General features: G+C 40.9%; 1 protein-coding gene across 2 annotated transcripts in view; it reads right to left on the bottom strand.

Annotated features, from left to right (window-relative positions):
- The window catches only part of CALN1 (calneuron 1), a 233,342-nt gene that overhangs the window by 99,309 nt on the left and 121,034 nt on the right, over positions 1 to 12,999 (bottom strand). For both annotated transcript variants that reach the window (XM_030536900.1, XM_030536901.1), the window contains exon 3: positions 6,784 to 6,927. In XM_030536900.1, coding sequence (XP_030392760.1) covers positions 6,784 to 6,927 — 144 coding nt within the window. The remainder of the gene's footprint in view (positions 1 to 6,783; positions 6,928 to 12,999) is intronic.

Here is a 12,999-nt window from a genome sequence, read left to right as displayed (position 1 = left end):
CAATGCTCCTGATGGCTGATGCAGACATTAGCAGGGTCACGTACCCCCAGCATCTGCTTCCAGACGCTACCACCTGGTGCACAGAAGGGCAGGTCCTTGCAGGGGTGCTCCCAGGCTACCTGGGGCTGAGAAACACTATCAGTTGATGTTTAGCCATCCTGCCTCCCTACCCTGTAGCCCAGGGGTTCTCACACTTCATTGCACTGACAACAAAAATTATTACATGACCCCAGGAGGGCGGGACGAAAGCCTGAACCCGTCCGAACCCCACTGTCCTGGGTAGGGAGGAGAACAAAACTGAAGCCCAAGACCCGCCACCCCAGGTGTGGGGCCTGTAGCCTGAGCCCCATCACTCAGGGTTCAATCCCTTGGGCTTCAGCCCTGGGCAGTCGGGCTCAGGCTTCAGCTTCAGCCCCGGAGAGTGGGACTCAGGCTTTGTCCCCAGAAAGTCCAACGCTAGCCCTAGCAATCCCATTAAAATGGGGTCCCAACCCACTTTGGATCCTGACCCACAGTTTCAGAACCGCTGCTCTAGCCCTTACTGTGCTGCCTGGCCCTTGCCTGGATGCACTGAGGGAGAAGAGGGCTCACTGTCTGCCCCCACACAGCACGCCAACCCAAGGGATGGCAGAATTTAGGCCAAGGGGTAGCCTTTACCTAACACGCACAACAAAAAATTGTACTGGAAGCCTCCTGGGGACACTAACGTGGTCAGTTGCTATGGGGGAGCTGCCTGTTGAAAGTGGGCCCCTTAGTGCAGATTTCATTACAAGCATGCACATTCCTACCTATAGATACCTTGTGTCATTTGCTAGACCTAAAACCACAGAACTGCAGCAGCGGCACAAAGAGCAGGATTCAATCCTACTTGCTTCCCAGCTCAGGCCAGTCTTCTAGCCCATATCCCTTTTCCCCAGTGAGGCTCACTTTGCCTGTTCCCTATAAAACAACAGGGCCCACAGCATAACAGGCAGAACTACAGCATATAACTACCATGAAGTAAAGTACTAACCACACCGTGATAATAAATGTGTGGCCACTTAGAGTTTCACGGTTGTCACCATAGGCACACCATGACAACTTAAATCTTTGTCATTCCAGCAAGGACAGAACTCAGATCTTATAGCTCTGAACTCATATGTCTCTACCACTTGAGTTAAGAACATCTCTGTCGTGCTACAGGGTTTATGACACTCAAATGAGCAATTCCAACGCCGTCCCTGAGAGGGCAGCAGCACGGATACACATAATCCAGTTTGTTTCACTACAATAGAATACAAATCCATTCTAAATAATGTTCATTCAGAATCACCAGCCTATATAAGCCCAAAGGACACCAACATTTCAACTCAAACTGCTTTCATTGAGATTATGGGTTTGTGAATCAGTTCAAGTTTTCAACCACCATCCCTTTATCTTAATCTCATCCCAACAACGTTCCCAGCTCCTGTCAACTGTGTCCATTGCTCTGACAAATTATTCATGTCCATCCCTGGCCTTGCCATCATCACATCTGTTGCATCCAAGCTTCCATAGTTATACTCTTTATACTTGAAAAAATTTCCACCGTGAGGTTTTTATGTCATTGTCTTTTTAATGAATTAACTAGATGCTTACACTTTTCTACAATGCAGTCATTTTGTGGGATAATGTGCTCATAAGAACCAAAAGCGAAATAAAAAGCTTTTTTTTTTCCTTCCAGAGCAAGTGGCAAGAACACCCAGGACATAATCAATTCCAATAAAAGAAAATGCAATTCAAAATAAATCATTACACTGGCCAAACTGAATGATTCACAACTGAAAGCCAATTTCAAGAGAGACAATCAGATATTTGAGAAACTTCTCTCTCTGTTCCAACTGTCCTAAGAATCCTTCTGAGAGAGTACAATACAATATATGCTTCGATGCACCACTGCAGATGATTCTAAACTGGGGCTGGGATTAGATCATACAAGCTGGAAGAGTCAGCATTGGTCGGCACTTGAATGGGAAAACTCCAGAGAAAAATTCTGTCCACTGACACAAGTTCTTTTGGTGGCTCTCTTTTCTTTATGTCAATAATGAACTAATGCCCCAACATGCTGTTACTGGGCACTGGGCTGCTGGAAACATGGTATTGCTGAAAACTCATGGGTATTAAAGACTGCATGACACTTTTACTGAGGTATTGGTCAAATTCCAGTTTGGACAATTACCACTTCTACTTAGAATTCTACCAGCATTTTCAACCTAACCTAACTTCTGCCTGCTTTTTCCCTGGGATATAAAATTCTCCTTTATTTCTGTCCTAACCTGTTATGTGGTTACACTTTGCATTGTTAATCAACTGCCATGTTACGACCCCAGGAGTAGCTGCTTTTCAGTGGGATAGGAAGTGATTCCTGTATAATCTGTCAATAGGATGACCACATAGCAAGACTGAAAAATCAGGACATTCCCTTTTGGGGTTGTGGTGGTGGTGGTGTTATTTTAGTTTAGGATGAGTGCCAAGCCATCAAAAACTGTCCATATTATTCCTGCTGATGGCTCTTCTTTACAAATTCATCCAATCTGGGTAAGACAAACTTTCTCCCAGGCTTAGGCTTCTATTCATTTTCAATCTGAAACAGATTTTTAACATCTGAGTTCTCACTCTCAACCCACTTACAAAATGGGGTTCATACAGGAATGGAAAGGCTGACTGATTCTGGTTGTGTCATTATAATCAATTTGTCAGCTAAATAAGGCAAGGCAGATACAGTTCCTCTGCCATCTTGCAATCCAAAGGTACTCCCAAGGTATTGTCCAATAAAAACATTATGTTTGTACCAGGTCCACACAGACTGGTTCAGATTACACGTAAACCACTGCCAATTTTATTATCTTACTATTAGCAGGCACTGTCATCAGCCTACTGGGGGGAAGCACACATCTGGCTAACATGTCCATGTGCACATTATATCTTTATCAGTCACATACTCCCAAATGCACAGAGGGTTTATTGTCTTTTCCGTAGCACTCACGTACTGGGGGGGTCTTATTGTACATAATGATTTATCATGCAACCTGGCATCCCAGCTGAGATAAATGTAGGCAAAGCACTGCCAAGAGCTTCCGTTTTCTGGCTTTATTCTGACAAAGTGCTGCATCCCTCATCAGGAATATACAACAGAGAGAAAGTTGGCTGCGTAGATCTATATCTGCAAGTACAGGGCCTGATTCGAAGCCCAGAGAAGTCAATTTCCATTGACTTCATTGGACTTTGGGTCATGCCCAGAGTACCGAACAAGAGAAAGAAAGGGAAGTGAGTTATACAGTTTCAGGTTTTCATTACATGTTTCAAGATAAACTGTGGAAAAGAGCAATCCATTAAAGAAAAGAAAACCTTGAGTTGCATTGTGTTAGCTTGGTTTGCAGTCTAAATAAATTCTTCTCATAATATTCCCCCCCCTCCCAGCTCCTGTACTGCCTTAAGAATTTTCCCTACTAATCTTTCTGTTTTGTTTTTCATCTTTTTAAACTCCGGATCCACTTATTCTTTATGCATATTGGAAAGCATAATCCCAACTATACATATAAAATGATGGGGTCTAAATTAGCTGTTACCACTCAAGAAAGAGATCTTGCAGTCACTGTGGATAGTTCTCTGAAAACATCCACTCAGTGTGCAGTGGCAGTCAAAAAAGTGAATAGAATGCTGGGAATAATTAAGCACGGGACAGATAATAGGACAGAAAATATCATGTTGCCTCTGTATAAATCCATGGTACGCCCACATCTTGAACACTGTGTGCAGATGTGATTGCCCCATCTCAAAAAACATGTATTGGAATTAGAAAAGGTTCAGAAAAGGGCAACAAAAATTATTAGGGTTATGGAACAGCTTCCATAGGAGGAGAGATTAATAAGACTGGGACTTTTCAGCTTGGAAAAGAGACAGCTAAGGGGAGAAATGATTAAGATCTCTACTTGTGCAGAGAAAGTAGGTAAGGAAGTGTTGTTTACTACTTCTCATAACACAAGAACTAAGGGTCACCAAATGAAATTAATAGGCAGCAGGTTTAAAACAAATAAAAGGAAGTATTTCTTCACACAACGCACAACCTGTGGAACTCCTTGCCAGAGGATGTCGTGAAGGCCAAGACCACAACAGGGCTCAAAAAAGAACTAGATAAATTAATGGAGGATAAGTCTACCAATGGCTATTAGCCAGGATGGGCAGGGATAATGTCCCTATCCTGTGTTTGCCAAAAGCTGGGAATGAGCAACGGGATGGATCACTTGATGATTACCTGTTGTGTTCATTCCCTCTGGGGCACCTGGCATTGGCCACTGTCAGAAGACAGGATATTGGGCTAGATGGACCTTTGGTCTGACCCAGTAGGGCCATTCTTATGTTCTTTACATCACATGCATGTGTCTTCTAGTCCAGAAACCCTTCAGTCAAAATACTATGAAAATAGGCACCTCAGAAACATTAATAATTAATAATAAACAACACAGCTAGAAAAGCTAGATTGGGATGGGTGAATTGGCTCAGATACAAGACTCACCTCCCAATCTTTATGCAAAACTGACATTGAAACTTTGTCAAAAGTCTCAGAAGTTCATTTAATTTATTCCCCTCTTTTACCTTTTCATGCCACCTCTGCATTTACAGATCCCAGCTGTACTAGAAGTGGAAATGACAGCATGCCAGAGATCTCCAGAGCATCCAGATATCGGGAATGAGAGAATAACAGGAAATGGACTGGAGTTGGAGTCATTATCCAAATCATTCTTTGTACTAAAAGTGTATGAATCTGTAGCACATCATTCTGTAAAACTTAAAGCAAAATCACCCTTATGGAAGAATCCAATATAATTTAATAGGATGAACACAATAGTGCTCTATAGAAATTACTCTTAAAACCTATAGAATTTTTTTCCAAAAAGAATGAGATACTTTCCACCATTTTTAAAATCCACCCTATGGAATCCATTTTCTATTGATTTCTATCCCTGCTATAGAATTCTATAGGATACTTTGAACATTCTATAGAAACGTTATCATGCTCTTTTACATAGAGGTGTTTTTCCCTTCTTTAATCACAAGACACTGAAAGCCTATGATCATGGCATATCTGTCCTAACTGGAAACAGAAAGTACTAAAAATCATGTGAGAAATTCCAAGCCCAATTTCTAAACCAAAGCAGCATATGAACTAAACCCAGGAAACATCTGAAGTTTGCACTTCGCTCACACATTTGTAACAAGGAGCAAATTTTATTTAAAAGCAGCACGTATTAGCTACACTCCATGGTGCATCTGTTGCACACGGAGGATATCAACACTCTCAATTTAACATTTGCAGATTTATAATACTCTGCATTGTAAAACTTCTTTAGATGACCAGAAAGATTTTACTAGAAAAAACAAACACTAAAACCAAAAACCCACCAAATTTTATGCAGCCTGACATGATTAATATATTTGTACTGCATACACGATAATGTTTTCTATTTGGCTTTGCACCATTTCATATAATTTTTCACTGTTGTAATATGCCTTTGCAGAAACAGGAGAGAAGAGCTGCTCATTAGTCCAGCATCTATGCACATTTTAGCTGTTAGAAAAGCGTTTACCTTTCTGACCTATAACTCTAAGGACATTTTAAAGATGGCTTCTTATTCTGAGCTAGTATGACTGCAGATGTACGTCAGCTAAGAGTCCCCCATGGTTCCAAAAGCCTTGATGTCCTATTCCTCTATTCACTTTAATAATGGGTTCCTTTGCTTTTATTATATGTTAGTAACTATTTGAAGGAGATCTCTCCACAGGGCCTTGTTCCATCCTTTTCAAAGCCTTGCCCATGAAAACTTCCAAAGCTTCCCCATTTCAGACACATCATGAGAAAGCCCCACCTATAGCAACTTTCGCTTGCAAGCTATGAATGATGCAGCAGAATTACATCATGGCTTATAAAGGACTGGATTGCTCAGAGGAGTGGAGCATTCAAGACACAGATAAGGGGCTCCAAAGCCTTCCAATGCAAGGTCACTGGTTCAAAGGCAACCCAGAAATAACCAAAAAGTCCTCACAATTGATATCTGTTTAGTGACTGAATCAAACACGTTTAGTGGTTTCATTCTAACTCTCAGTGAACAAGCATCCACAAAACCACCACCATGACTACCTCTAGCTGGCACAGCAGAGAAGCCAAGTATTTGAATGGATTATGGAAACTGAGCTACCCTCTCATTCCTAGATGGGGTCAAAATAGAGTCATATAGAAGGGACAGTGTGGGGAAGCTTGCACCACTGTTGTACCTGCTCTGTGAATGAACAAAGGACTTCAGTTTCCTGGGTTATCAGCTGATACCTTTCATGAGCACTGTATTCAAAATACATATCTGAAAACAAAACTAAGGAGGAAATGGCTTAGCGGGATACTTGGAAAGGCACTATTTTGCCACTTCCACCTGGATATTGCTTGGAAATTATAGGACAGTCCTATCTGCAAGTGAAAATCTGTTTGTAAAGGTTTTATCTGGGGAATTTTATAAGATGAGGCAGCATGATCTAACAGATAGAGCATAGGACAGGGAGTCAGGAGTCCTGCGTTCTATTTCTGTCTCTGCTATTGAGCTCATGTGTGACCTCAGACCAGCCACTCCACCTTTCTGTGCCTCTGTTTCCCCTCCAGCTCTTTCTCTGTCATGTCTATTTAGATGGTAAGTTCTTTGAGGCAGCGACTGCCTCTCACTGTGTATTTATACAACACCCAGCACTACTATAATTCAAAGAATAATAATGACTTACCATCCATATCAAGGCGCTGCATGATAATTGCCAATTCCACCTCACTAGGCATGTACCCCAAAGAACGCATAGCCATGCCCAGCTCCTGCTTGGAGATAAAGCCATTCCCATCCCTGTCCAGCACCCGAAAGGCTTCACGGATTTCTGCAATAATGAAGAAAAGAAGAAGGGTGAAATAGCATCATGGTGCATTAACCTCTCCATGCAAAGAATATACATCTCTCTTTATTATATCAATGAGATGTTTGTTAATGTTCCAGTAATAGTAACCAGGATATATATAGATAAAAAAAAAATCTCCTGGGTTGAGTGTCGATGATATCCCACATTTTATAAACACATACACATACACAAACACACACACACACATATATATATATATATATGGGGGATATTCACTAGAAATCCAAAAGTAATTTGCCTCTAGGGAAATTATTGCACAAATATTTATTTGAGGTTTTTCTGAATCTCTCTGCAGTATCTGACACTGAGCTCTGGGTGGACTGTTCTGATCTAGTATGGCTATTCTTATGTTTCTAGAATTATAATCATCACACCAACCCTGGGATACAATAGACTATTTCATCAAATAGACTCAGAGTCCTTTTCAGAAAAAGTAATGAATTAAGCCTGTCAGCACATTTGTAAGGCAGATAAGTTTTGTCCGTCATACAAGCAGGGTAATAAAACCATGACCTTATCGCAGGGTAAGAGAACGTAGGCACATTCCTCTGCTACATGCAGACGCACGTAACCTAAGCACGACCCTTTAATGAGGTCACCCACATCACCACATTAGGACAACGTCTCCCCACTATTACATGAGGTCACACCAATCTAAATAGGAGATTTTTGCCTACAGCCAATAACACTTTTGGCCCAAAGAACTGCCTTTGGAAGTTAAATCGCTCTCATAGAAGAGTCTTATCTCCCAAATGAAGCCCTAAATCTCATTTTCTTTCTTGTCTGATAAATTGTGATGTATATCTTTTAAACCACCTCCAGGCAATTTCCACCCCCCCACTACTTTTCATGGCATTCCTCTAATTTATAACTGTTTTACAGCTATAAACAGCCACAGATCAATAAAAATCTGTGAGAACCAGAGAAATCATCCATCATTCTTCCCAATCCTGGCTCAGTTTTTGTCCTCTGATGTTGTTTTTGTTTTAAATCTGACATTCACACCTCAAGCCTTTCATAGCCGCTTTAAACTCCATACTGCTCAGTCATTCCCTATCCTGGAGTGTCCATGTTCTGTCAATGCATTGCGGGCACTGATGGTTATCCAAGTTTGACATACTTTAGGGCTTTCTTAACATTGAAGTTTCACCATCAAATTCCCCAGGTGAAGTGGTCATGACTGCTTAAAATGCAGGACATTCTGATTCACGTCAATTCTGGAGTCTCAGCCAGCTAGGAAGCCTTCCTACTTTAAGGGATTTGGGGTTTGTTTTGTTTTGTTAAATAGGTTTGTCTTTTCAACAAGCATTTGGAAAGAAAACATAGGATGTTTTATTAAACACCTTTCAGGGAGATAATGAGCTATTAACAGGTTCAGTAATCTCACGTCAGTCAGCTCTTTATGATCTCTGCTAGGATACGAACACATTCCTTATTTAACATGTCATCAGTTATGTTTATCTTACTTGTGCATTGTTTGCAAGGATGTTGACTGATCATTTTCAGTTTACCCAGGGCCATAATGTACCTTTCAGTAATAAAATCTACAAGAAGGTAGAGGACTCTGGGAAACTCTGTCCGGTAAACCACAGACTTTCTGATGAATGTTATCCTGAAGGGGAATAGTTCAGGGAACCCCAGAGGAGCCCAGTGCCCACTCCCCTAATGAGATGCATGGAGCAGAAGTCAATATTGCTAGTACCCATACTGTATTCACCCACATGGGTCCCAGAGGGAGCATTCCAAGGTGGATGGCCATTCCTCACCAGCATGCTATTTCCAACTGCACAAAGTAGGATTCTGAAGATTACTGGGAAAGTAGGAACATGACATAGAGGTGAGTTCCCCTCATCTGCTTTCACTGCCCTAGCTCTATCCACTTTGCTCCCCTTTGCCCATGGGGATGTGCAATGAGCCACTTATCTGCACAAATATTTCTTTGCATTATAACTGTCTCCTGCAGAACTTATTGATCGTATTGCATGGCTGGTGCCTCTGTAGCCTTTGCTTTTGGAAAATTAATAAAATGAATATATTTAAACAGATGAAAAGGTGGCAGTTTGGAAAATAGGGCTCTTTTCCCTGCAGAAAATTTCATCTTCATCAAAAAACTAAAAATCAAAATATTTGTAAAATTCTGTTGCAGTGCCCCATGGGAGTTGTAGTTCAGGTGCCTCACACTCCCATTCTCCCAGAGACCAGGCTCCCCGCTCAGACTACATTTCCCATGATCCACCATGATTCTCCCGGGGAGGAGACGTGGTATACCATGAGAGTTCTGTGGCCCTAGTGCATCATAGCAGATGAAAACCAGTTGGGGAGCCCAGTCCACAGAGTATGAGGAGGCTCAAGGGCACCAAACAACAACTCCTATGAGATATCATGACAGCATGTCTGATTCAAGATATTTTGGTTTCAGCTGAAAAATTAAGTTCTCATTTTCAGGTGTTTGGTTTTCAATTCAAAATTCAGTTTTCTGCCATAAAACAGTTTAATCAGAAAATTTTCAACTAGGTCAGGGTGGTTCGGGTACTAGCCTAGGACTCAGGAGATAGATATTCAATTCCCTCCTTCACCACAGAGTCCCTGAGTAACCTTGGGGAAGTGTCTTACTTTCTCGTGCCTCAGTTCCCCATCTGACTAATGGGAATACTAGTGCCCTGTAGGGAATCCGTTACAATAATAATGGATCTTCAATCCAAGGAAGAGCTGATGATATCATAGCTCACAATGGTAGGCTGCAGTGACTTAACTATTTTCTAATAATTCTTTTAAAGCCCCAAAACAGCTTCTAAATCATAATAAATCAAAGTTCACACATACACCACTGTTGCTTTGACAAAATCTATTGTGCCTTTATCATTTCACTGTAAATAAGCTATCTTATACTATGAAATAATTCCATGTTTGCTTAGTTGGTTTTTAAATCGCCTTTTATATGTCACCCATATAAGGCCTGATCCAAAACCCACTGAAGTCAAAGGGAAGATTCCCGTTAATGTCAGTGGGCATTGGATCAGACCCATAATAGCTATATTTTCAGTTCCTACAGGAATTAACTATGGCCTCTTTATTCATAAGTGAAAGATAGATGCTATCTTGTATCCACCTTCTCTCCTTGCATTAGAATCACAATAATGTAAAGTGATGACGAGTCTGTTCAAATCAAGCACAGCTGGAAGTTTCAGTACATAAAGCCTCTGGAGTAGCAATGAATCCCATTAGACACTGCCAGCTTGAGTGAGATCTATTTTCATATGCTGGGCTGAAAGCTGAAGTGCAGTAAATATTACAGTGGAATCCATTCATTTAAAAAAATGATCTTTGACAGCTTAAAAAAAAAGCAAATCAGAACTAAAAATATAGTAGGAAACTAACAAAATGGTTTTTAAAGGAAAATATCAGGCATTTACGTCAGAAAACTTTACAAGCCGCAATGTGAGAGCACTTAAACATGAGTAATCTACATTCATATATTGACTTCAGTGTAGGATTTCTTAATCCCAACATATGGCAGATTTCATTGGGAGTACTCACATGCTTAAGTGCTTTGCTGGATCAGGGCCTTGGTTAGAATCCCAACATAAACTTCAGTTCAAGCTGTTCCACAGCCTTCAGAAAAATGAACTTTTAACCAAGTCTGAAACATCAACTTCTGACTCCAAACCTACCTATTTTCACTCATGTCTATAAATAGCACTTCCCAGTGTAAGTATATTTGGGGAGCTATAAATAGGTTGTACTCAAAGCACAAAAAGCAGCTATACTTCAGTAAGTACCTCCTTTGTATACTTTGTATGCAACTCCACCTCAAACATTTTTTTCTTTGTAGCACTCTTTGATTCTGCTCTCCAACAGACTCCCTGTTACTGTTCGGCACATCACCTAACTTAAAAGTCACTCGGCTCTGGTTCCTTTTTGGATACAGTGAAGCCAACTCTATTAGCTAATGGGTACAGAACCATAGTTCTCAAACTGTGGTCTCTGAACCTGTGGATCACAAGGTTCTGGTTCCCCCTTCTTGTTATCAGCCATTAAATGTCATTACCAGAAGCTAAAAATACATCAAGACTTCCCTTATATCATTTTTCCAAGTGATTATGGTGGTTGCAATGACGACTGATGCTGCTGGATCAGAAGTGGGACAGGAGGTGCCCATGAAGCAATCACTCAGCAAAGATAGTGTCCACACTATGAAAAAATTGAGAACTCCTTTATTTAGACCAGTGGTTTTCAACCTTTTTTCATGTGTGGACCACTAACAAATTTCAAATTGAAGTGCTGGACCCCTTTGGAAATCTTAGGCATAGTCTGCAGACTCCCCGAGGTCTGCGGACCACCGGTTGAAAATGACTGATTTAGACTACAGGCCCTTTGGGGGCAGGGACTGTTTATTAGAGCACGGCAAATAATTTTCAACAAATAGATTTTTTTTTGTTGAAAAATGCCTCTTTCCATGCCCCAAAACTCTCTGCAAATTTGGGCCCAATTCAATGAATAAATTTCCATACAGAGAATAACAGGAACAAAATTTCAAAGAAGAGAAAACATATTATTTCAACCATTTCAGAATGTTTTGTTTTGACTTTTTCATTTCAAAATGTTGTGTTTTGAAAATTTCAAAATGTTGACGTTGACTTCAAACTTAGCCAGATTAAAAAGAAAACAAAAAGTGGTAAAACAGCCAAACGCTGATGAACCAAAACCAAAACACAAATTATTTCGAGTAAATCAAAATATTTTAATTGACACTAAAATTAAAAAAAAAAATTTCATTTAAATCAATCCAAAATGTTTCAGTTGATTCAAAACAAATGTATGTGTTTCAGCATACAATTTCGATTTGATTCAGTTTGAACCAGATTCTTTTTCAGAGTGTTTAGTTCGGTGCTCAAACTGAAAATTCCATTATTTGCTCAGGTCTTCTACTCTGGGTTTGCACAATGCCTACAACAACAGGGTAGCCCCAATTTTGGCTAGTTCCCAGGCACAACCATAATAAACATAGTTATAATAATAGTATAGAAGAATAAGGGCCAAACTGTGACCAGAGGGCAGCACAGATTGACACTGCTCCAGAAGGGTGAAGCCTCTTACCCACCCTTCTGGAGAAGCGACCAGTGGGGGCGCACTAGTTCCAAGCAATCCTGTGCAGGGGCTGGCCATACTGTAGCAAGCGACAGGTCTGTTCAAGTTCTACTGGTTTCCACTAGGGATTTGAGTATATCCCCATCTCCCATGTATATTACTTGGCATCAGTTTGTACGGCTGTCACCCTCCAGTCTGATGTATGTAGTTTACTCCCAAACCCAGAAAACGCAAATAGAACTTCTCATGAAGAGAAGGTGGTAGTTAAGTATCTGGGGATTTTAATATTGGGTGACTGTATGAGAGACAGATGCAAGACCTTAGAAACCTGGACACTTTCAAAGACTATTATATTGAGATGGGCCAGATGCTACAGGCTCAGGGATTAGTCACATGCTTTTGTATCTATAAATGTTATATGTATCATTGTGAGCTAAGGATGGTATTCTAGGTCTATGGGGGAAGGTCACAGAGCTTCTGCCAAGAATTAAAATCAGTAGGGAGTAATTATGCAGATCCTGGGGCAGGTAAAGAACCCCCGGAGTGAATGAATTGCATTCAATTCAGACCAGATTCAAGTGGCCGAGACAAGGAGAGAGCCGGTAATATAAGGATCAGCCTCAACTGGCTGACTGAACCCACTTTTTGATCCAACAATTGACATGAGATTGTAACCAAGAGGGCAAAACATTGCTGGAAGGGTTTGAAGACTTGAATCTGCCAGGGCCTCCATGTGGAAAATGGGAGACACCTGGTAAGCTTTGCATGCATGTAGACTGTTTATTCTCTTAAATGTCCTTTCTGTAATGCTTTTGCCCTAAAATAAATGTCTTGTGCTTTATGAAAGCTACCTGGTCACTGGTAACTCTGTCATTTTCCCTGAGACAGGAACAGACCTTCTGGGATCAGTACAGTGGCTTGCATGGGGACTGACAGCTTAAATCC

The sequence above is a fragment of the Gopherus evgoodei genome, chromosome 17, assembly GCF_007399415.2.
Source record: "Gopherus evgoodei ecotype Sinaloan lineage chromosome 17, rGopEvg1_v1.p, whole genome shotgun sequence".
NCBI lineage: Eukaryota > Metazoa > Chordata > Testudines > Testudinidae > Gopherus > Gopherus evgoodei.
Note: the sequence above shows the minus strand (reverse complement) of the source record. Positions and strands in the feature narration are given on the sequence as shown.